Source organism: Ovis canadensis, chromosome 2 (assembly GCF_042477335.2).
Source record: "Ovis canadensis isolate MfBH-ARS-UI-01 breed Bighorn chromosome 2, ARS-UI_OviCan_v2, whole genome shotgun sequence".
Lineage (NCBI taxonomy): Eukaryota > Metazoa > Chordata > Mammalia > Artiodactyla > Bovidae > Ovis > Ovis canadensis.
The window spans coordinates 166,055,274-166,078,513 of NC_091246.1; the positions used below are offsets into that span (position 1 = coordinate 166,055,274).

The window sequence follows — 23,240 nt, forward strand, 5'->3', positions numbered from 1 at the left end:
CTTCTCAGTCCTGTTTCAATGCATTTTCTTTTTAATTTTTTGAATAAGGAAAATGTTTACATGGTTCCAACAACAAAAAGCACAAAAGGGTATATGGTACAGTGAGAAATCTTCCTCACGACCCTGCCTTTCACCCCCCAGATGCTAGCTGCTCTCCACCTCCTCACCTCTCAGTCAGCCACTGCTACCAGCTCCCCACCTGGCTTCCTGAGTTCTTGTTCATCAAGCAGCAGACAAACATGGATTCTCAGTTTTCCCTCTTTATGCCTTAAAAGGTGGTGTGTGATCTAAACCTGTATCCACCTCACTTTTGTTTTTTAATTTGGGGCATGTTTATACCCTCCAGGTGTCATGAAATACAGTGGGACCACCTTGCTTTTTTCACCTAATACATCTTGAAGATCTTTCCATATATTAGTACGTAGAGCACTGCCTTATAACAAACTTAATTCACATATAATAAATGCATAGATCTGAAATATTCCAACATTCCACCAATTGATTCTGACAATCATGTACCCTCGTGTAACCACAACTTAAAACAAAATAATAGGTCACCTGCACTGTGTTCCTTTCTAGTTAACCCTACCTCATAACCACCAGTTTTGATTTCTGTAACTGTGATACAATGTTTTTGCATTCATGTCATAACAATCATAAGATACCGTGTTCCTCTTACGAGACAAGAGATGAATTTCAAGAGCTAAGTTCATTCTTCTGTGCTCCCACACCTGTACCTGCCCTCCAACCCTGCACCATCACAGCCTCTGAAATGATCTTTCTCCCCTGGTCTGTAAGCATGAGCTCCCTTCTTTATCACCAATGTCTCGCCAGTGTCTACTGAGAAAGCACCAACTAGATATCTGTTCAACCCTTTCCCCAAGGCAGGTTGTAATTACAAAGTAAAACTATCAATTCCCTGATCACTGTTGCTATGGAAATGACTGAATGCAAACTTCACAATTAGAGTAACTGTCAGAGAGGAGGCAGGAAGCTTGTAAAGAGGCAGAGGTGGGTCAGCCCTGTGATGGGGAAGGGCCACTCACAGGATTCTGCTGGCAGACAGGGAGGGGCCACTGTGTCAGCTGCCTGCTTTGCTGAAGAAAGAAAAAATGAGGGACATTTTCAAAATTGGTTTCCAAGGTTTTGAAAACAAATCAGAGGTTTTCCTCAGGATGAGCATGAAACATTCCAGATAAGGCACTCTCTGCATCACTAGATCACTGGACTGTAAACTTTAAATGGAGAACGGAGAATCTAGGCAGGGTATCGGACAAAGAGTGTCCACAATGATGTGGGTTTAAGAATGAGGGGAGATAAATCATCAGGAAAACCATCTGCTTTGAGGTCTGAGAAGTAGGTGTTGTCAAAATAGAGAGATCTTTGGGGAATACTGGAAATTGAGCTGCAGAGAAGGCAAAAGGGAAAAACCACAAAATCAGCAGAATAGCTTTCCAAGGAATAATCAAACAAGGTACCTGAAGAGTAGAAAAATGGTTCAATAAAGCTGACTGTGCAGCCAGATCCTAGGGCAGCTACCAACCTTAATTGTTTCTGTGTTGGTTTGAGCCAAGCGTGAAGTAGGGCAGGATGAAGTGGCTGTAAAGCTCACTTGTTCTTCCACGAGATCATCCTCCTGCCTCGGTGCCCCGGGGGCATCCTACACTGAGCCATGAAAGCAGGAGCTACACATGAGGCTACAGGGGAGATAGGGAGACCCAACCTCAAAGAATTCAGGAGGAAGAGATTCCCATGACCTGGCTGAGGAAATACACTGAACTAGTTTTTAAGGAGCCTGTACGTAAGTGGCTATTAATTATCGAACATTTCAATGCAAAGCACATGCATGTCCACGATGTTCTCATTCAAGAGAATAAAATAAATGCCTTTTAATTTGCTTTACTTCACCTGGTTTCCATTTTTAATTATCCACAAGCTGAAACTGCCAAGAGTTTTTAACAATAAAAGCAGCAACAAGTCTTGAAACATAAATAAAGGGAAACGGTAGGCTATAGCTGAATATGCTTTGCCACTGAACCTTTTTCAAAAAATTTTAAAAATGCTTCCCTGTCAAAAGAATTATATAGGTCAATAATTGTGAATTCTGAAAAATATACTATTTAATTAATATTCTATACAGCAAGCACCTAGTATAATTCTTTTACTTTAGAAGGATTGTACACAAGTCCCTTTCAGGTAAAATTTCCTTCTGAATGTTGAATATTTTACTGTCAATATGAAAATATGCCCTTCAAATATTACTGTTTTTCTTACATTCACTTCTGGCAAATACATGTGCATTTTGTTTGTAAAAAACTTAAAAATGGGATGCTGTATTCATTTCCTATTGGGGATGTACCAATTACCACAAAGTTAGTGGCTTAAAACAACACAGCTTTATCATCTTACAGCTCTCTGGGTCAGAAGTCTGCAGGGGGCTCTCTGGGCAAATGGCAAGGTTACTGCTGCACTTCTTTCCTGAAGGCTCCGTGTTCTTGCCTTTTCCGGGTCTCAGAGGCCTCCTGCACACTTTGGCTCATGCTCTCCTTTCACCTTCAAAGCAGCCACGACCAGCTGAGTCCACTCCAGTCTCTCTCAAGATGTGATCTGTCTGGTTCTGACTCTTCTGTATCTTTCTTCCCCATTTAAGGACCTTTGTTTACACTGGGCTCATAGGGAAAATCCAGAACAATCTCCTTATTTTAAGGTCAACTAAGTAACCCCCTCAGTTCCATTTGCAACCTTATTCTCCTTTGTTATATATAACATAACACATAGGCTCCAGGGATTAGGAAATGGACATCCTTGGGGGTTACTATTCTGCCTTCCACAGAGAGGATGGGGATTGTCTCAGGAGATACTCATTCCACAGGGTCCTGGGACCTTGTGTATCTAATAAATGGTGCGGTGGTGATCTTAATGACACAAACTGAAGTTACAAGGACATAGAAGCTGGACCAGCCTACTCAGCTGCAGGGGAATTAACAAACTCTGGCTTTTTCAGACTGGAAAAAGCTGCTCAGTCTAGGACTTTTCATCAAGTAGATCCCTGAAGGTCTCTGTTCCTGTGCAGACTGGACAGGATGTCTGGTAGGAGAGAGGTCTAGGAAAGAGGTAGGGCTTCGCACCATGGACCACATGCAGAGGGGGCTAGGAGTGGGGGCCGCAGGTACAGAGTGCAAAATCCTCTCACATATGGTATCATTTCACCTTCACTCCCATCCACCAGGTTTCTCAGCATCTCTGTTTCACTGTGGACATGTTAAATTGGTCAATTTGCCCAAAATGACGCCCTCAGAGCAATAAAGTCAAGGCCTGATTCATCTCTACTGACCCACACCCTAGGCTTTCCCCACCAGTCACACCTCTCCCTAGAGCACACAGCCCCAGGGTGACTTCAGTTCAGTTCAGTTCAGTCGCTCAGTCTCCAATTCTTTGCGACCCCATGAATCACAGCACGCCAGGCCTCCCTGTCCATCACCAACTCCTGGAGTTCACTCAGACTCACGTCCATCAAGTCCGTGATGCCATCTCATCCAGCCATCTCATCCTTTGTTGTCCCCTTCTCCTCCTGCCCCCAATCCCTCCCAGCATCAGAGGCTTTTCCAATGAGTCAACTCTTCTCATGAGGTGGCCAAAGCATTGGCATTTCAGCTTTAGCATCATTCCTTCCAAAGAAATCCCAGGGCTGATCTCCTTCAGAATGGACTGGTTGGATCTCCTTGCAGTCCAAGGGACTCTCAAGAGTCTTCTCCAACTCCACAGTTCAAAAGCATCAATTCTTCAGTGCTCAGCTCTCTTCACAGTCCAACTCTCACATCTATACGTGACCACAGGAAAAACCATAGCCTTGACTAGACAGACCTTTGTTGGCAAAGTAATGTCTCTGCTTTTCAATATGCTATCTAGGTTGGTCATAACTTTTCTTCCAAGGAGTAAGCGTCTTTTAATTTCATGGCTGCAGTCACCATCTGCAGTGATTTTGGAGCCCAAAAAAATAAAGTCTGACACTGTTTTCCACTGTTTCCCCATCTATTTTCCATGAAGTGATGGGACAGATGCCATGATCTTCGTTTTATGGGACAACAAAGTCAGACATTCACATCACAGAGTTACCCTAAGTTAAAAATAGCAATTTTAGGGACTTCCCTAGTGATACAGTGGCTAAGACTCTGTACTCCCAATGTAGGGGCCACAGACCATATGGCTCAGTATTGATTTATTAAATGTATTATGGATAAACTTATTTGAAAGGTAAGCTTCAGCTGGAATTAACCCTACTCTTTTGAAATGAAAATAACAGCTATGGGATTATAATAATAATTCAATCACTCCATAACCTGGTTACTAGGAAAATGCCAGGAAACAGGCATCTAAGGAAGGAAGTCTCTTATTTCTTTTCCTTTCAGGCAATCTAGGTAAATTACAGATACTTCCCTTCTAGGGTTGAAGACTATCAATAGAATTCTTAGTATGGCTCATTTATGTTAATGTCTTCAATTTATAATTTCTTGGACCCTTTTATGATACCAGGTTTCAGTTCATATTAAAATAACTTTGTTAAGACTAGTAAGTTGCAAATCAAGAAAAGAGTGTTTTACATGTGGTTTCTACATTTTAGAAGAAGAGAAAATTGTTTGAAAGCAATCATTTTCTGTACTTAATGAGTCTCTAATTTCTTTCCTTTTTGCTTCTGACAGTTGACTAGCTGAATAGAACATAATAGTTTGGATATTCGATACAAAACAATCTCTTCCTTTGGAAAATGGAAACACTTTGCAAAATTTGCCCCAACCTTAAAGGTGTTTCATATTCAATAAACCTTGATGACTTCCCTGGTGGCTCAGATGGTAAAGCGTCTGTCTACAATGTGGGAGACCCAGGTTCAAGCTCTGGGTTGGGAAGATCCCCTGGAGAAGGAAATGGCAATCCACTCCAGTACCATTGCCTAGAAAATCCCATGGACAGAGGAGCCTGGCAGGCTACAGTCTATGGGGTCGCAAAGAGTCGGTCACAAATGAGTGACTCCACTCACTCACTCACTCTTCAATCACTTATTAGCCACATTGCCATTATTTGTGTGTGTCTCTGTTTATCTCCTACTAGACAGTGAGTTGGTTGAGGTTGGACAAATGGACCGTGTACCAAAGGAATGCCTGTTCACTGTTTGGTCCAATTATGGTAAAATTTCACAAAAGAAACATGTGGGCATATTTAGTCCTCAGGTCAGACTGACAGAGAAAGGAAGAGGGGCACAATGAAATAAAAACAATCATAAAAATGAACAATAAGTCCACAAGAAATACTCTTTCAGTGTCATTCATACACAGCATCATACACTACGCACCCATTATGAATCATATGCTGAGAGTATGAAAATAAATTAAGCAATGTATAGCAATCATGCCTCAATAAAACTGTTTTTAAAAAAAGAAAGAAAATTAATCAAATAGACCTCAACCTGGAAAGGAGCTCACATCTAAATGTGGTAATTCCAAGATTAGAGACAAGGAAATGCCTCCTGGTGAATTTCTAAGGTGAGAAAGCAGTTCAGGAGAACAAAAAAATCGGAACGGGACTCCACGAGATGGGAACCTCACCAACAAATGCCTGAAAGAGTGAAAGCTCAGACTGAGTTCGGGATACATATAGCATAGTTAGGGTTGAGAAAGGCTGGAGGAACGTATTGTGAAGAGTTCTGCCAAATTTCAGGAACAAGTTGATGAATTCATATTTATTTTAGCAAAGGAGAGTCCTTAAATGTTTTGAGCAGAGGACTGACATACTCTGAACGGAACTTCTGGAAGATTTTAGCTAAAGTGTTCAAAAGACTGCATAGAGTGAGGAACAAACAGATTGTTTTCCAAGAGGATTACAATGCAAGGAAGAAGCAATCAAGGTCTTTTTCGTTTACCCTGCCTAGGTTCTCACGTTCCAGTGCTGGGTTTGTCAGTGATGCCCACAGGATGGTGAGCCTGGTTAGAGGGCTACCACAGACCTGAAGAGCATGCCGGTGCCTGGATATACAGAACCATCAAAGCATAAAGTCATGCTTTCTGTGAGGTGTCACCACACCTCCTGGAAGGATGGATGCCTACAAGATGTCCCGAGTCATCCAGCAAAATGTATCCCTACGTGTGCTGCCGTTAGGTTAGAGAAGGTCTGTGGTTCATTCACTGCTATAGCATATTTGAATAATTATATTTGTGAGCACGTGAGAAGTACCCTGAGTTAAACATGAGTATAAATCACCACCTCCAAACAATTCTTCTGATGAATGTTGGGAGGTAGAGTACTGCTACCCTTCCAAGTCCTGCCTTCATCTATAAGGACCAGGAGACTCCTCAATCGCCAGCCTGACCCCAGAAGTGCCCACTGACAGCAATATTCCACATTAAAACATGTAAGAATTAAAGATTTTAAAATTAAAAAAAAAAACAGACCACTGAATAGTTACAATATTAGTTTGAAATTCATATAAATCAGAGCAAACACCAGAACAAAACCCAAGACACACGAATCCCAGACCACTGTACTGTTGTAAGCCCCCTCTCAAATGATTATCTCCTTTACCTGAAAAATTAATTCCCTGCCAAACGGGAAGCTCATAAATCCCCAGAGGCCATAGGGATGGTAGACCCTTACAGAAGCAACAGGATAATACTGGACAGCATCAATTCACATGTTCACAGCACTGCGTCCAGTAAACTGACTTCTGGAGAAGGTATCCTCTAGAAATAACTTGGCCAAAGAAATCACGCATTCGATCACTACACCAGCACCCAGAGCAAGGGGAAAGGAGATCTGAATGACCGAGCTGTGATCTATCACTTACATCACCACTGAACATTATAACCATAAAGATAACACGGAAAAGCACTTATGGAGTAGGCTCTGGTTCTTCTTTTCTTTTCTTTTTTTTTTTAAAAAGGAAGAATTGTATATCTATGGTTGGAAATACATTAATTTTCCAAAATGTTTAAGTATCAACCAAGAGCAGGAAAAGGAGGATATTAGAAAATTAACATGGATGATGTAGGGTGCTAAGACCATGGCTGGTTTTGCTGTGCTTGCTTCCATGTTACCGTCATGTGGAAGGGCAGTTCTGCCACTGACAAAGGAGGAAAAATCAGTTCTGTCCCAACCCATACGAACAAGGACATAAATGGGTGTAAAAGAGTTTCCAGCTCCTTCTGCAAAGAGCTGTGTGGCCTTCCTGCAAGGCTACCTCTCCCTCAGATACCAGGACAAAGAAGAGGCGCACCTTGAGCGACAAAGGCAGCGTTCCCCCGCCTTCTTCCCTCCGCAGCGCTGCCCACCCTGACATCCTAATGGGCACGGGCGCTTTTGTTTAGCTGGGGGGAGGGACCGCATCAGAGGGTGCCTGTGCTGAAGGGGAACGCACTTCCAGGACAAGAGGTTTCATCATTCCCAGCATTAGCGGCAGAATGGAGACAGGGTACGCGGCAGATTGATCATCATGCCGGAAATTAAAAACACACAGAGGGCAGGGCGAGGCCGGAGGCTGGGCTCCCCGCGCCCCGGGCGGCTGCCCTGCGGCGGGAGCCAGGCGGCAGGAGGGCACGGTGGCGATTTTTCTCCCAGGACGCCGCACCCTCTCACCGTTTGTTGTTCTCATGTCACCCACGACATACGCATACAAATCCACATCACACACGAGCTGTAAATGGCTGGTACTTAATTCCAGAGTTCAGGGTGGGCTGTTGTCCCGGGAGCAGCCGCGGCACAGTACTGATGAGGGGAGAGAGGAGAGAGGCCTGGCTATAGCACAGGTTCCTACTCAGGTCTTTTCTCAATATTTAAAATAGAAATCTGTAAAGCGTCTACACATAATTGTAAAGTAACTGAAGATGAAGAAACAAATGTTACATTTGCGGAGCAGACTCCCACCCAGTCTCAAGGTAAGGATCAAAGGATCCCCTGCTTGAGGTGGGATGTCCTTTCTTTTTCTAACTCCAATAACGCTGTTTCCTCTTCTCTTTGGACACTCAGCACAGTAATTTTTTGGCGGCCCGGGGGTGGGGGTGGGGTGGGGGCAGGGATCTCCTCTCACTTATCACAGCAAGTTCACAATGCTTAGCACAACTGACCTTAGCACACAATAATCCCTCAATATGCCAGACTGGAACCAAAATTCCTAAACACAAAAGACAATCAAGATGCTGGCATCTAAATGTTAGCGCAGCCGTCTGATCTAGAAATATATTACCAATAGAAATATAACACCAGCCAAAAATCCAAGCCACACATGCACCTTTAAATTTTCTAGCAGTCACATTTTAAAAAGTAAAAAGAATAGGGGACATTTATTTCATTAATGTTATTTAACCCAATACATCCAAAATGTTACTACTTCAACATGTAATGAATACCAAAAAAAAAAGAGTAAATTAATATTTTACGTTTTTTGTACAGAGACTTTGAAAGCCAGTTTACAAATATTTTACATCTCTTGCACCCCCCAATTTGGACAACCCACACTCAAGGGCTTCATAGTCACATGAGCCTGGTGGCTACCATTATGGACAGCACAGTATTGCAGTGAAGCTCCAAAAAGTCCACAGTGCAGAAAAACGCCTCTTTATAAAGAGAAGTATGCTAATAAAGAATTCATTTAACGTTTTACATTAACCTGTATGTTACCTCTTTATATTTGTTTTTAATAGAACTAAGAAAGCAAGATAGATGTACATTTTCCCCTTTACAAACTTGTTTGGATAATGGTGTAAATCAGAAAATATTGTTTAAAATATATCCTCCACAGGGAACTATATTCAATATCCTGTGATAAACCATATGGAAAAGAATATAAAAAAGAATGTGTGTGTGTGTGTGTGTGTGTGTGTGTGTATCCTGTGTGCTCCGTCGTGTCTGACTCTCTGCAACCCCATGGACTGTAGCCTGCCAGGTTCCTCTGTCCATGGGATTTTCCAGGCAAGAATCCTGGAGCGGGTTGCCATTTCCTTCTCCAGTGAGTGTGAACTCAGTACAGAGTATGGAATTTTGCAGGTTAAGGATACTGGAGCAGGTTGCCATTTCCTACTACAGAGTATCTTCCCAACGCAGGGACTGAACTAGCGTCTCCTGCATTGGCAGGCAGATTCTTTACCACTAGCGCCACCTGAGAAGTCCTCACGTGCCCCCTAAAAGGGTAGGAAATGTGTGAGACATATGGGACATAGTTAAAATCCCAATGTACACGTAATTGTAGTGCCAGAGGAGAGGGAGAAGAATAGACAGATTCAGTATTTGAAGAAATACTTCACATAGAAGTATTCTAAATCTCAGAATATTCCAAAATGAAGCCACAGACCGAAGAATATCCATAAAACAGCCCTCTTCCCCCAAATCTAAATTCTTCACAGTAATCTAGAGAAAACAAAGACAAAGAGAACATTTTAAAAGTGAAACCATTTACCTCAGATTGGGACTTGAACCCATGTGCTGGGACTCAAACCCAGCCAAAACCCAGTTTGGGACTCAAACCCATGTGGCTGGGACTCGAACCCAGCCAAAACCTTGTTTGGGATTCGAACCCATGTGGCTGGGACTCAAACCCAGCCAAAACCCTGCTTGGGACTTGAACCCACGTGGGTGGGACTCAAGCCCAGCTAAAACCCATGGTATCTGGTTTAAGGACCTAATGAAGCTCAGGTTCTTGATGTCTCATCGCAGAAAGAAATCAGTGAGAGACAAAGTGATAGGTAAGAAGTGGATTATTCAGATTCAGAGAGAAGCACACTCCACAGAGTGTGGGCCATCACAGAGGGTGAGCATACAGATAATATATGCATCACTTTGGTGTAGTAGAAATTAATATAACATTGTAAATCAACTATACGCCAATGGAAAAAAAAATACATCCTCAAGCCAGTCTTTTCCAAGAGCCATATTCATTAAGGAAAATTTAACAACACACAGGAGCAAGCGTTGCTCTAGGATATAGTACTTCGGTGTTTTTTTCCCAACTTGTCTGAGCAGATAATTAGTAGGCTGTGTTGTTTAGTAATTATTACTAAAGAGCTAAGCACTTCCCTTCTAAAGCCTACTTTCACAAATATTATATAAACAAACTATTTGAGTAGTTAGAAGATAGTTTCAATGCTATCGTGATGACATTAACAGCAGGGGTCCTGGAATGCCAAAAGCCTCACCTAAGAGTCTTCTGCCTAGGAGTCTTCTCCCTTCTGGGCGGGTGAGTTTGCTCCACGCAGGAACAGGAACGGAGCAGGTATCCAAGTACCACCTGATGGGTAGTAGGATGCATCAACCCAATGTCAAACCTGGCCAGTCTCCAGCAAGAAGGCGTATGTGGTCTTCCTACTTTCCTCACCCCATCACCCCAGCCTCCCACAGCCCAGCCTGTTCTGAACCTTGAGACCAGCCCACATGGGCCTGAATCTGTGGGTCCAGACCACTTATCCATTCAGCAGTGGGTGATGCTGAGATGGAAAAACAGCCGGTCCCTGGGAGCCAGCCCAGGAAGCCAGACCCTGCAGGGGTCAGCTTACCAGAAGCAGACACAGGACGGAACTGAACGCTACCCACGGGATGTTGCCACCAGTAACCAGGACCAACAGAGGTTTGGACACTGACCAATCAAATGGGCATGTGTTCCTCTCTATGGAGCAGGGGGTGCTATGAAAGGAGAACAGAAGTCCCTTTCCCCAAGACTCCCCCAAGTTTCTGACGTCATATGGAGTTGTTATTTACCCAGGTTCCCAGATGAAAGTCAATAACCTCAGTGGAGTGAGGTACCAGACAGGTCGTTCAGTAAAAAAACTATGATGTAACCTCCTCAGAGGACTGAAGCGTGCTGTTCTTCATTTCCCCTTGAGGCAAAATGAGACCTAGAAGTGGGAGAGACGGCTCTTGTCAGAGAGCCTTGGAGAGTCCCTGAGATTTGCCAACAGAGAATTGCGTAACCAAGCTCTTTAAACAAAATGCATCTAAAATAACATTACTGATCAGCAGCTCTCATGACCATACTCTGTAGTCAGAGAAGTTAAAGTATCAATCATTGGATTTGGTTTTTATTTGCACTTTTTCTCCAACCCAACTCCATTTTCTTTAATAAGAAAAGGGGGATAAAGGAATAAAAGGATTTTTTAAAAAAACATAAAAAGAGAACTTCAAACCTTTTCCCTTAAAGTACTCTGTTGCACTGAATTTTACACATTTTCCCTTCACCTCTCTGGATTTATGTTCCTGTATCCAATTCACATAAAGGATGAGTGTTCATTGACTGACAAGATAGTAAATAGTAACATACCAAGACACACCTAAAAGAACTGCTCTAAATGTACTTGGCCACAATTTTATGGGGTTTCCCAGGTGGCTAACTGGTAAAGAATCCACCTGCCAGTGCAAGAGATACAAGAGTCTCAAGTTTGATGCCTGGGTCGGGAAGATCCCCTGGAGGAGGAAATGGCAACTCACTCCAGTATTCTTGCCTGGAGAATCCCATGGACAGAGAAGCCTAGCAGGCTACAGTCCATGGGGTCGCAAAGAGTCAGTCAGAACTGAACACACACACACACATCCCAATCTTATAAGGGTGAGTACTGAGCTTGGAAGACAAATGAGTAACACGTCTGCCTGCTTTCCTGACATTTATACAAGTCAACAAAAGCAATGGAAGACTCAGGGGTGAGGGAGAGCTAAAAGGCATGCAGCTCTTGAAACAGCTTTTCTGGGTGACACTGCAATGTTGGAGTTGGTTTGTTAAAAAGCATAACTAGGATGTGACCACTGTTAAGGAAGACAGGCGGGAAATCTTGATTAGCCTTGATGCTCAGTGTGTGTCTCTACCGCCACACATGATTCTAGAGCAGAAGCCTCCCTCCCTCTTCTTTCAGGGTCAGTATGTACAAGCATTTCTTTTTCTCCACACTTGTAGTCAACGGTACCTAGTAGTCTGATTTGAGCAAACACAACTGTAGAAGAAACTTAAGAGGCAATGGGGAGAATCTGTCTGGGTATTTGACATTATAGAATTGTGCACATTTTAGTTGAGATGACGTTACTGTAGTTTTAAGAGTCCTGATCTTTCAGAGGTATCAAAAGTTTAGGGATAAAATAGTACTCGCTTAGGCAGCACACATACTAAAGTTGAGGGATAAAATAATGACGTGAGATTTCACTTTAAAATAATTGAGCAATTTGGGGAGAAAAGGTTAGAGGTGTATAGCAAAATAAGATTAGCTCATTTGTTGATAATAGCTGAAACTGGTTGATAGACTCATGGGGGTACATTTTTATATTCTTTCCACTCTGGTGTATGCTTGAAATTTTATATTTTTTTCTGAGTACCTAGTAATCAAAGGAGAAGGGGGTAAAAAGCTCTTTCCAGGGCTTTTTGGGGGCTATTTATATCCCTTCTCAACTTACCGTTGCCTGAAGGTATCACAGGCCATTCACTGTTAGCTCCAAGAAGAAAGCACACATCCATCCTAGTTTTCTTTAAGACTACAATCTTGACCTCTATCTCTCTCTATCTCAAGAGAGAGTTAGCTTTTGATCACCTCCAAGAAACAACATCCTTTAGGATATTGAACCTGACAAGAGACAGCCTACAAAAACCTATGGTTTACATTAGAAGTCTGAAGGCATTGCCATGTCCTGAATCTGTGGGTTAACAGTGCATGACAAAGTACACGCTCTTGGTGAGAATTTAATTTAGCTCCGGTATGAAGGGATGCCCTATGAAACAAACTGGCACCAACTCCATGGGGTGGGCAAAGAAGTGAGGATATAAAATAGAAGACAATTCACCATCTCTAAGTTGCTCCCTCTGAAAAACTGTGGATACCTTAAAATCAGCTATATCCTTTTAGCCAGAAATCTCAATCCTAGGAATGTATTCTAACAAAAAACTGGGCAAGGACACAAAGAGATGTGTACTGATAAACCAATGTTTATCACACCTTTGGTTATAATAGAAAAAGAAAACAGAAAATCAAATGAGTATCAGTGGAAAATAAAGTATTACTTAGGAGACCTGGGTTCAATTCCTGGGTTGGGAATATCTCCTGGAGGAAGGCATGGCAACCCACTCCAGTATTCTTACCTGGAGAATTTTATGGACAGAAGAGCCTGGCAGGCTACAGTCCATGGGACTGCAAAGAGTCGGACACGACTGAGAGACTTTCACTTTCACTTTAGACACATAATGAAATTATATATAATCTTTTATAAATGCTGATGTCTGAGGTATAACATTGAGTAAAATGGTGGCTTTCAAAGCAGACTTTATAAAACTGTATCTTCATTTTAAAACAAAGTGTGTTTTCTATAAAGTAGAAAAGAGCTGGAATAAACAATAAGGTGTTAAAAATGATGTTTTCTAGTTCATAAAATTAAAAGTGCTTTTTACCTTATCCTTCATATTTTTCTGTTTGGTCTGAGGTTTTTTCCAATGAGCCCCAGAGAAAACTATTCTTTCAAGACAATAACAACAACATGATGATGATCAAAGTAGGGAAAAAGTCACCAGAGCTGGACAGAGGTCAAAGATAAAAATCCAAGAAGAAAACCCAGGCTTGGACATCTGACAGCCTAGGAGGGTCAGCATTCTTTCACTTCGTTCAAAAGACATCTTATACTAAGCAACTACTCTGTCCCAAGTGCCAGCTCAGGAACTGATGGCAATAAGTCTTCCTGCCCTGCAAGGGGTTTAGTCTAATACCACGCAGGTACAATTTAGGGATGGTTATCCCAGGTGCGGTCAGCTCTGGTGGAGAAGGGCAGGCATTGAGAAACCTAGGGGAACAGAAGCACAGATGAACACAAGATAAAGGATGAGGCTAGGAAGGTACGTGGGACCAGAGTATGGAAGGTCTCGAATGCACCTCTGAAGAATCTGGGTTCCAAACGACCAAGACTCTCTCCTTGACCATATTTTAATCAGGCTCCTCTGAGCCCTCTTCTCAACTGGGCCTTGAACTTGGACTTCCATGTCTGTCCTTGCAGAGTCCAGTTTGAGCAAGACTCCTCCTAAAGCAGTTTAGAGAGAATCCCCCCCACTCACCATCAATACCTCATCACCCTAGATACTTCAATGCTTGTATCTTAAAAGCTTTATATCTGGCCTGCCTGTACCAAGAATCCCCCATACTTTTCACATCTTTCTTAGTGACTGTCCTTCCACCTATGTGCCCCACCAACCTGCTCCCCTTGTACTTGAAATTGACCCTGATTTCTCTCCCCGACTGGAACAGTACCAACCCGTACTATAATAGTCTTCCTTACTGTGTTTACAAATGTGAGAATAATTTTTTCTTTAGCACAACCAAAAGATACCAGGGAACTTATGAAGGGTCTTAAGCTTTCTAAAGCCTAGTTAATCTGACAAGCGTGCAGAGAAATACCCACTGTGGGTCTTCTCACAGCGTACATTTTCTGAACCTGGCACCATACTCGGCAACCTATACACATCAGCTCATGTAACCCTCACAAGGATCCTATAAGGTGGAGAGTGTTATCATCCATATTTCACAGGCCAGGAAACTGGAACTTAGTGTGGTGTAGCCATGGGTCCAAGTACATAAAGCGAAGAAGTCACAGAGCTGGGCGTTGGTCCTGGGCTGTCTGCCTTGCGTCCAAGTTTGGTGTTGGGGATGGTAGAATGAATTTACAACCCTATTTTCTCTCAAGTTCTGTAGTATTTTCAAATAACCACACACTCAACAGCTTTCTTCCTCATAAAAGGACCTTGGTGGATATGCAGCAAGTAGGTTAAAGGAGGAGCTTTCTCAGCCACAAAGATAGGACTTTATGGAAAACCTGAGAGAAATCAGGTGAAATTGGATCTGTCAAGGAGCTATTCTTTTTTAACTCAAGAGAAACCATTAGGGAGTAGGTGGTTTTGTTTTCACTTGTTTAATAAGGAGACACAGGTGAGAAATCTGAGACAGGTACCAAAGGGAACTCAAAGGTGGGGGAAGTTTCCTATTCTAAAGGGAGGAGAGAAGTCAAGGAGGCAAAACCCTGTTTAATGACAGGGAGTCAGGCCAGGGAAGCACAGGTGGAGGCAGAGGGAAATCCCCAGTGATGCCCAAGTTATTCAAGAAAATGCAGAAATTGGCATTTAGCGAGACTTGATTCTAGGCAAGGAAACAGGGGAAGACAGAACTGTCAATCAAGATACACTTACTAAGCAACTTGACTACGACAGTAAAAGGCAAAAAGATGTTAAAAAAAAAAAAAACAAAAACAGCTCCTGCTTCCAAGAAGCTGGTCATTTACACGAAGAGGATATTCACGCAAGCACACATGCACGTGCACACCCCAACATGTGATCACGGCAGACAAGAGGAACAGCTGCCATAGCAAGGAGATGGAAACCGAGCTCTGCCTTCCGAAGGCGAGGAATTCCACGGACAAGAATGGCGTGAACCAGTGGCTAGGAAACAAGGATGCAAGGAGCGTTTTCAGCGGCTAGCCAGAATTAAGGGTGGTAATTTTCGGGGGCAAGGCTAATTCTGAAAATGAGGAAACCTACAGAGGAAGAGGAAACGTGAGAGATAATTAGCATATGCTGAGCATTTTCTCTGTGCCAGACCCTGTTTTGACCACTTCATTTCATTTCGTTCCAACAATCCTGTGAGTTAAGTAATTGTCTCCAATTGAAATATGACCAAACTGAGCCCCAGGAAAGTTAAGCAACCTGAAAAAGGCCCCACAGTGAGCTAGTGAATTCATAGGCAGTTCTGTCTGACTCTCCCCAATGCCTCTACCAACCCCAATCCTTTATTGTAGCACCAACCGCGTGCTCACCATAAACAAGAGTAGCCTCCAGTGACACAGGCCAGATTATAATTACTCTCTTGTGTTCACTCATTCCAGGATTTCAGAGGGCAGGTTTAGAGGAAACCACAAATTCATTTTCAGGTGATGTAAACATTTCTGAACTTAGGAAGAACATATCTCCACACTATTAAACACTACTGTTAATATTCACTTAGACACAGTGATGAATATACTCTTTAAAAAGTCTGGCATAAAATATTACCACTTTTTAGTTTAAGCCACATTGGAAAACTGGCCATTTCTTAGAGTTAAACATACAGTTATGGTACGATCTAGTAATCCTACTCCTGGCTGATTACCCAAGAGAAATAAAAATTTATACTCACACAAGAACCCATATGTAAAGGTTTATAGCAGCTTTATTCATAATCATCTCAGACTGGAAACAACCCAAATGTCCTTCAACAGGTGAATGGATAAACAAATTGTGATATACTTGTATAAAGGAATACTACTAAGCAATAAAAAGTAATGAACTTTATTTTCAAGGAATAAACTATTGATACATGGAACAACAACCTAAACCTCAATGGACTCAATCTCAAAAAGATACTTAAATTTATGATTCCATTTTTATGACAATCTGGTTGCCAGAGGTTAAGAGAGGGGAGAAGGTTTGATTACAGAGGGATGGCATGAGAGATTTTGGGGGTTTGGTTTTGTTCTTTTGAGTGATGAAACTGTTTTGTATCTTGAGTATGGTTGTATATGGTAGGTACAATAATGGTCCAAAAGATGTCTACACTAAACTTGTGAATATATGAAAGTTACAGGATGAAAGGAAATTTGCAAATTGAACTGATTGCTGATCAGATGACCTTATAATAGGGACATCATCCCATATTATCTGGCGGGGCTCACTGTAACCAGATGGGCCCTGAAAAGTGGAATAGGGAGGCAGAGGAGTCAGTGAAAAAGATATGCCATGGAAGAAGAGGCAGAAGAGATTTGAAGCATGAGAGGGAATCAACCCACCCTTGGCTCTTAAGGTACAGGAAGGGGGCCATATGGCCAGGACCTAAGAGTGGCCTCTAGCAGCTAGGAACAGCCCCAGGCTGACAGCCAGCAAGGGGATGGGACCTCAGTCCTACAACCACAAGGACCAAATTCTGCCAAAACCTGAATGAGCAAAGAAATGGATTTTCTTCCAGATCCTCCAGAAAAGAACATGGCCCTGTCAACACCTTGGTCTTAACCTTGTAAGACTCTAAGCAGAGAAACCAGCTGAGTTGATGGACTTCCGTCGACTGAAAAAAAAAAAAGCACAACCTAAAAGTTGAGAATTATGTTTTATATAAGTCACTTACTGAGGATTAGAGCAGGAGATGGCAGCCTGTCAGATAGCTCTGAGGGACTGTTCTAAAGAGCAAGAAAGGAGCCAGGATATACAGGAGACTTTGAAGGAGGTTAAAGAAAAAAGAAAGGAAGTAGTGGAACATCAAAGATCACTGCTAATCACGAAAAACAGGCATCTCAAGTTAATGGTTTTAGTGCTTTTCTGTGTATGGGAAGATGAAAGAGTCTGGACTAATTGAAAACATTCCTTTGATATGCATCTTAACTATCTAGAACCAGTATCCTTTTCTCTCAGTCCTGAATTCCCCTCAGGGTGCACCACCAACTGCAGGCGACATTCTTTGTCCACATGACGTATGGAAACTGTGTGATAATAAATTTGTATCATTTTAAGCCTTCAAATTTGTGATAATTTGTTATAGCAGCAACAGAAAATGAATACAGCAGAGCTACACAATTCTATGTATTTCTCACATCCCCTACAATAGAACTATAAACCAAAAATAGTGATTTTACTCTGTATAAATTTTAAAATATTCTTGCTTTTAAGAATCATGACTATGGACAAAAAGAAAAGTTCTAGCCATATTTCTTGACATCTTCAGCCCATAATCTCCACAACAGTAACTCAGGCTTGGAATTTGGTTTCTGTCCCCACCCCTGACTTCCCTGCCCATCCACTGACCAGAACTAATCTAACCTCCTAGAGCCTAAGGCCACTTTCCATGCCACAGGCCAGCTCAGGGTTTGTGGCTAATATTTCGCTTTGGCTTTCAAACAAGTCAAAACTTACACTGCCTCAGGGGAGGCACCCTTGGTTAAAAAGACCTGCTTTCCCACGAGTGCAAACAAGAGGAAAGCCGAAAACTGACATGTGAAAGTCCATTTCAAAGAAACCTACTGAGAACTCTCTCAAGACAGAGTTCCATCAATGTAGATACACCAAAACCAACAGGCAGAGCTCAAAGTAATGGAGGACTCACCAGGATTTTTAGCAGTTAATGAAGACGTGTTCTGAGAAATGCTCTAAATCCAATATTTTTCTCTGAAAGAATTAATGTGGTGCCCCTCACCCCCACCCTCCACTTCTAGCTCATCACAAGTGTCATTAGCAGACCTAATTTTTAACAAGGTTGAATACAGTTCTTTACCAAGGCATTTAAGAGATAGCACATAGCACATCTCTTTAAAATTATTTTTAACTACTCCCCACAGCTTACAGTCGATGAAAAGTCCATAAAGTCATTAAAATACACCAAGGTAAAGATTTCTAGATTCAACAAAGAGGTCAATAAATATTTATTAAGTGCCTTCTGTGGGTAACACCCTGAGAAGTACAAGAAGCAAAACATGAATGGGTCTTGGCTCTACACCTGCTTTACAATGTCATTAGACACAGGATCAAAATTAATAATAATCTAAGGGACTTCTCTGGAGGCATAGTGGATAAGGATCTGCCTGCCAATGCAGGGGACAAGTGTTCAATCCCTGGTCAGGGAAGGTTCCACATGCTCAGAGCAACTAAGCCCATGCACCGCAACTACTGAGCTCCTGTGCTAGAGCTTGTACGCAACAAGAGAAGCTACCACTCTCTGCAACCAGAGGAAACCCACACACAGCAACAAAGACCCAGCACAGCCGAAAATAAACAAAAATCTGTAAAATAAATGAGAATCTCTTAAAAATTAAAAAATGATAATCTAAGGCAAAAAAGTACGAGATCACATACAGAATGAATCTGCAAGAGTTCACAGGGGAAGAAACTGTGGCTGGGGCAGTCAGGGAAAGAAAGGAGCAGGGGGGAAAAAAGCAAGAATGATAGAGATAATCTCTTCAAGCTTTACCCCTGGTGGCTCAGGCGGTTAAACATCAGCCTGCAATGTAGGAGACCTGGGTTCTAGCTCTGAGTCAGGAAGATCCCCTGGAGAAGGGTATGGCAACCCACTCCAGTTCTCTTGCCTGGAGAATCCCACGGACACAGGAGCCTGGTGGGCTACAACCCATGGTGTCGCAAAGAGTCAGACACGACTGAGTGACTAAGCACGCACTTCAAGATGACATTTCTTAAAAAAGGAGAAATCTAGGAAGCCCACCTGCAAAATCTTCTCTTAGCATACATCTCCACAAGAAATGAACAAGACTTTAAAGGAAAAACAATCACTCCAGTTTCAAAAACAAACAAGAATTTCTGAGATTCTGAATTTGGACTCACAGTTACCTGCGCAGAAATTCATTCTTCATTTATCTCTGTTGGGCTCTGCGCTTCTTTGGTCCTCCCCACAATCTATGCCCCTGCAAGAAGGAGGGGAGAGCCCATCTAAGAGAGCCTCCACCTGCACCCGAGCCAGGTGGGCTGGTTCCAGCCGAACTGACCTGGGAGCCTTCTACTCAGTCGACAAAGGGTGATACAGGCTTCGAGAACGGTCACTTCCTTTAGTTACACATTACTAAGTAGGAATGAGATGGGTCCTAGCACATGCCAACTCAAGTCCCAACACCCTTCAGCATCTGGCAGTCTTCTGTTCTGTACCAAACTCACTGACAGATGCATAAAAGAATGTTCATAGCCGCTCCACCTATATTAGCCTCAAAGTGGAAACTACCCAAACTGTTACTACCAACAGTTACTGGCTAAATAATTTGTGGCATATTCATATAATAAGATACTACAGAACAATGAGGATGAACCAACTGCAGCCACACATCACAGTGTGGACCAATTTGACAATCATAATGTTGAACACAAGAACTCACACAAAGAGGTGAACATACTGTGTGGTTTTATGGAGCTAAAGCTTAAAAAAAAAAAACCTAAAAGTCAGAATAGCAGTTATTCTGAGGCAGAGGGACTTAGTGACTGGGAGGGACTTCTGGGGTCCTGAAAATGTCTGGTTCCTAGCCTAAGAGGTGGTTACGGGAGTGTTTATATAAAAAAAGAAAAGCTATACACACTTATGAAAACACTTTTCTATATGAATGCTTTATTTCAAAGAAAAATGTATCTTAAAACTGAAAAGTGTTTCATTAAAGGATTACAGTAAGACGAAAAACTTTCAATTTACCCCAGATTTACAGTTGAAGAACTACATGTGTATTCACATCCACAACCATTTGTTTAATATAATTTAGTAGTGTCATAAAATTAAGGAAGGATAACCATAAAATTCAAGATCTCTGCCTTGCATACAGATCAAAGGGAAGATCGATTACTCCACTTCACTAGTTCTGGTATGTCACCCTTAGAAGATGGAGAAAGAAGAGCGTGGAAAGGAAGAAGGTGGAGTAGGAGGGAGAGAAGGAGGAGAAAGAAAAGAAACAGCTTGAGCCTCTCTTTAAAACCTCTGAAAAAATAGGGTCACCAGAACATGTTCTAGGACTGAACAATTATTGGTTAAAAACTGTCACCAGACAAGGGGCAGGGCTAGATGTCCCCAGTAACTCCCACTCTATCCAAACCACAAGCAGGCTCAGGAAACAGCAAATCAGCCTGTAGGGTGACCCCAGCTTAGATGTGTAACCCACAAGCTACTATCCGTCCCATATCCTAGCCATAGATACATCACTATCCAATGTCAGCCATCAAGTATAGAATTTTCTTCCTCATCAATAATTGTAGCATACATCCTTCCTTCAATTTAACACTAAGCAGATAGAAAACCCCTCCTTCCTGGCCTCACAGGCCAGCTCTCAGGATGAACGACCACCCCCATAGCATTTGGGGGTCACGGTTTTCTGATGACAGTGAAAATGAGGAGGAGAGGAGGTCTTCAAGAGGAGATGCCTTTCTAAGGAAGGTACACGATGAAGCCCTTTGGCAATGCCAGAGCCTTGCCTCTGGTCTCCCGCGGAGAAAGCCTGCCTTCCGCTTCCACCAGCACCTGCTAGTCCCTGGGGCCCTTCACAGGTACTGCGGCACAACCTTGGCAAAGATGCTGGGACTGCTTGGGCAGGCAAATGTCTGCCTCTGGTGCTTAAGAAGGGTCGACCTGACTCCAGCAGAGACCCTAAGTAAATTGTCACCTGTCAATCACTTGACCTAAATACCCCAGCCACTGGGGGAAAATAGGAGGGAGGAGGTAGTCTGAGCATGCTCAGCAATCGGGATGACATCATTTAATCAATGCTGAGGCCGGGAAGGCTGCATCAGCAGCCGCGAGCAGGCTGCCAGGAACGTGTCAGCGGGGATCGGGAGGCTCCCATTAACTCGGTCCCTCCCCACGCGACTCGCATACAAAGAGGGTACCGTTAGCTACACACGCTGGGGACAGAGGAGGGGGAAGGGTGGGGTGGGGGCAGGGAAAGCTGGCTTATTTCATTTGACATATTCCTTTAAGAACTAAAACCCAACGGTATTCCCTCCCAGCACCAGCAGCCGCGCTGCAGAAATGGAGCCAAGTCTGGGGAGGGGAAACTTGGGAAGGGAGATCAAAAGCGAGGGGGCCCCAGCCACACAAAGTAACTTGTTCTTTGGGTACAGAGGCTATTTGGCTCCGTTTGGGACCCCTGGTCCTACAGATGCGGGCGGGTGCACAGCCTCCTCACCGTCCAGCATGAAACACACCCGAGGGTCTGCGGACACCAGGTGGGGGTCGCCCCACCGGGGAAGAGTGAGACTCGAGGTCCAAGTCAGGACAGCCTGGGTTGAGAGGAAGCAAGAGGAGACATACGAAGCCTCCGGGAGAGGCCACCAGTGTTCCCCCAGCCCCCGCCTTCCGCGTGCAGAGCAAGGTGAAACGCCGCGGGGAGCCAATTCGACACGGCTGTTGGAGCTCGGTGCAGAAGCTAGGATTTTTCCAGTAGCTTTTTTCCTTCTTTTACCAAAACTGTGAGAAGAGGCAAAGTGCTCGATAAATCGAAACGATCCCTGGAATCATTTGTGGGTTACAGAGCTCATACTTTAAGAGGAGTCTGAGCTTGAGGATAACGCGAACACACTACCCACGCGACGTGGCCAGGGCGGGGAACAATAGACCCACCCGGGCCCCCACCCCAATAACAATGGCGGCGCCGAACCCTTGCTCGCCCCCTACCCCCACCCCCGCCACCTGGGGCCGCCCCGAGGCCTCCAGTCGACCCTCAACTCGCCCAGGAGGGAACTGCAGGGTGGGGGATTCTCGTCAAGTCCACCCTAGAGGGCAGCCCCCAAGGGATGTCCAAAGGGGCTGCCAAAGCATCTCTGCCCGGCCTGGGGCATTGGGGCGCCGGGCTGGGGCGCGAAGCATCAGGGAGGCCAGACTTCCCAGCCACTTACCCCGATCACCACGGTCTCCTCGCCTTTAAATTTGGGGATGAATTTGTCCCCGCGGAGGATCTCTGCTTCATTTAGTGGCCGGAACCGGCACATCACTTTGATGCTGCATTCGGCTGGATCCGCCATCTCGGCCGGCGGCAGGGAGGGGGCGCAAGGATGGGTGGGGGGCCGCGGTTCGGCACAACGAGGGAAAGTGGCTGAGAACCGCACCGCCCGCAACAAGGCCGCCTCCCTCAGCCTAGACGACGCTTCTCAGCAGGTCATCGCGAACTCGGCTGGCTGGGCAGCTCCGGCCGCTCCGACACCTTGTAGGTGGGCAGCCTATTAACCTTTGGCCCAGCCGGCTGCAGACCTGCCTTTCCTGGCCCTGCGCTGCGCCCCAGGCCCACCTGCCCACGACCACGCGGCGGGCGGACGAGGCGATGCGCAGGGAGCCAGCCTCTCCCTACTCAGACCTCCCGGGCTCCTGCGAGCTCAGCCATCCTGCATCAGCACCAGCGCGCTCGGTCGCCTCCCCGACCCGCCCCTTCGCCCCGCCCTGCCTCGGCACAGCCCTGGTCGGTTACGTCACTGCGGGGATCCGCCCCGCCCTCGCTCAGGCTCCGAGAGCGAAGCATCCTGGGACTTGTAGTCGCTGCACCTGCGGGTGAAAAGACTTGGATGCTTGGAGTTGGCTTTCGGGGATAGCGGCGGTGCCTAGGGTGACGCATCCGACAACCTGCAGATCTTGGGTGGCTGCCCAAGTCAATAAAACGACGGATGTCGCATCCAATATTCCCGGTTAAAATCTCTATAACTAACAAGGTCTATATTATCTCCTTACATCTTTTCATGATCCCACAGGAAAGTCCCCTCTTAAGAC

At 44.2% G+C, this 23,240-nt stretch overlaps 1 protein-coding gene across 1 annotated transcript in view; it reads right to left on the reverse strand.

The window, feature by feature from the left end:
• The window catches only part of KIF5C (kinesin family member 5C), a 164,606-nt gene extending 141,668 nt beyond the window's left edge, over window positions 1-22,938 (reverse strand). Inside the window, exon 1 of the mRNA XM_069577606.1 lies at window positions 22,379-22,938. Within this exon, the coding sequence (XP_069433707.1) occupies window positions 22,379-22,504 (126 nt within the window). The 5' untranslated portion in view covers window positions 22,505-22,938. The remainder of the gene's footprint in view (window positions 1-22,378) is intronic.
• Window positions 22,939-23,240: the final 302 nt, after the last annotated feature.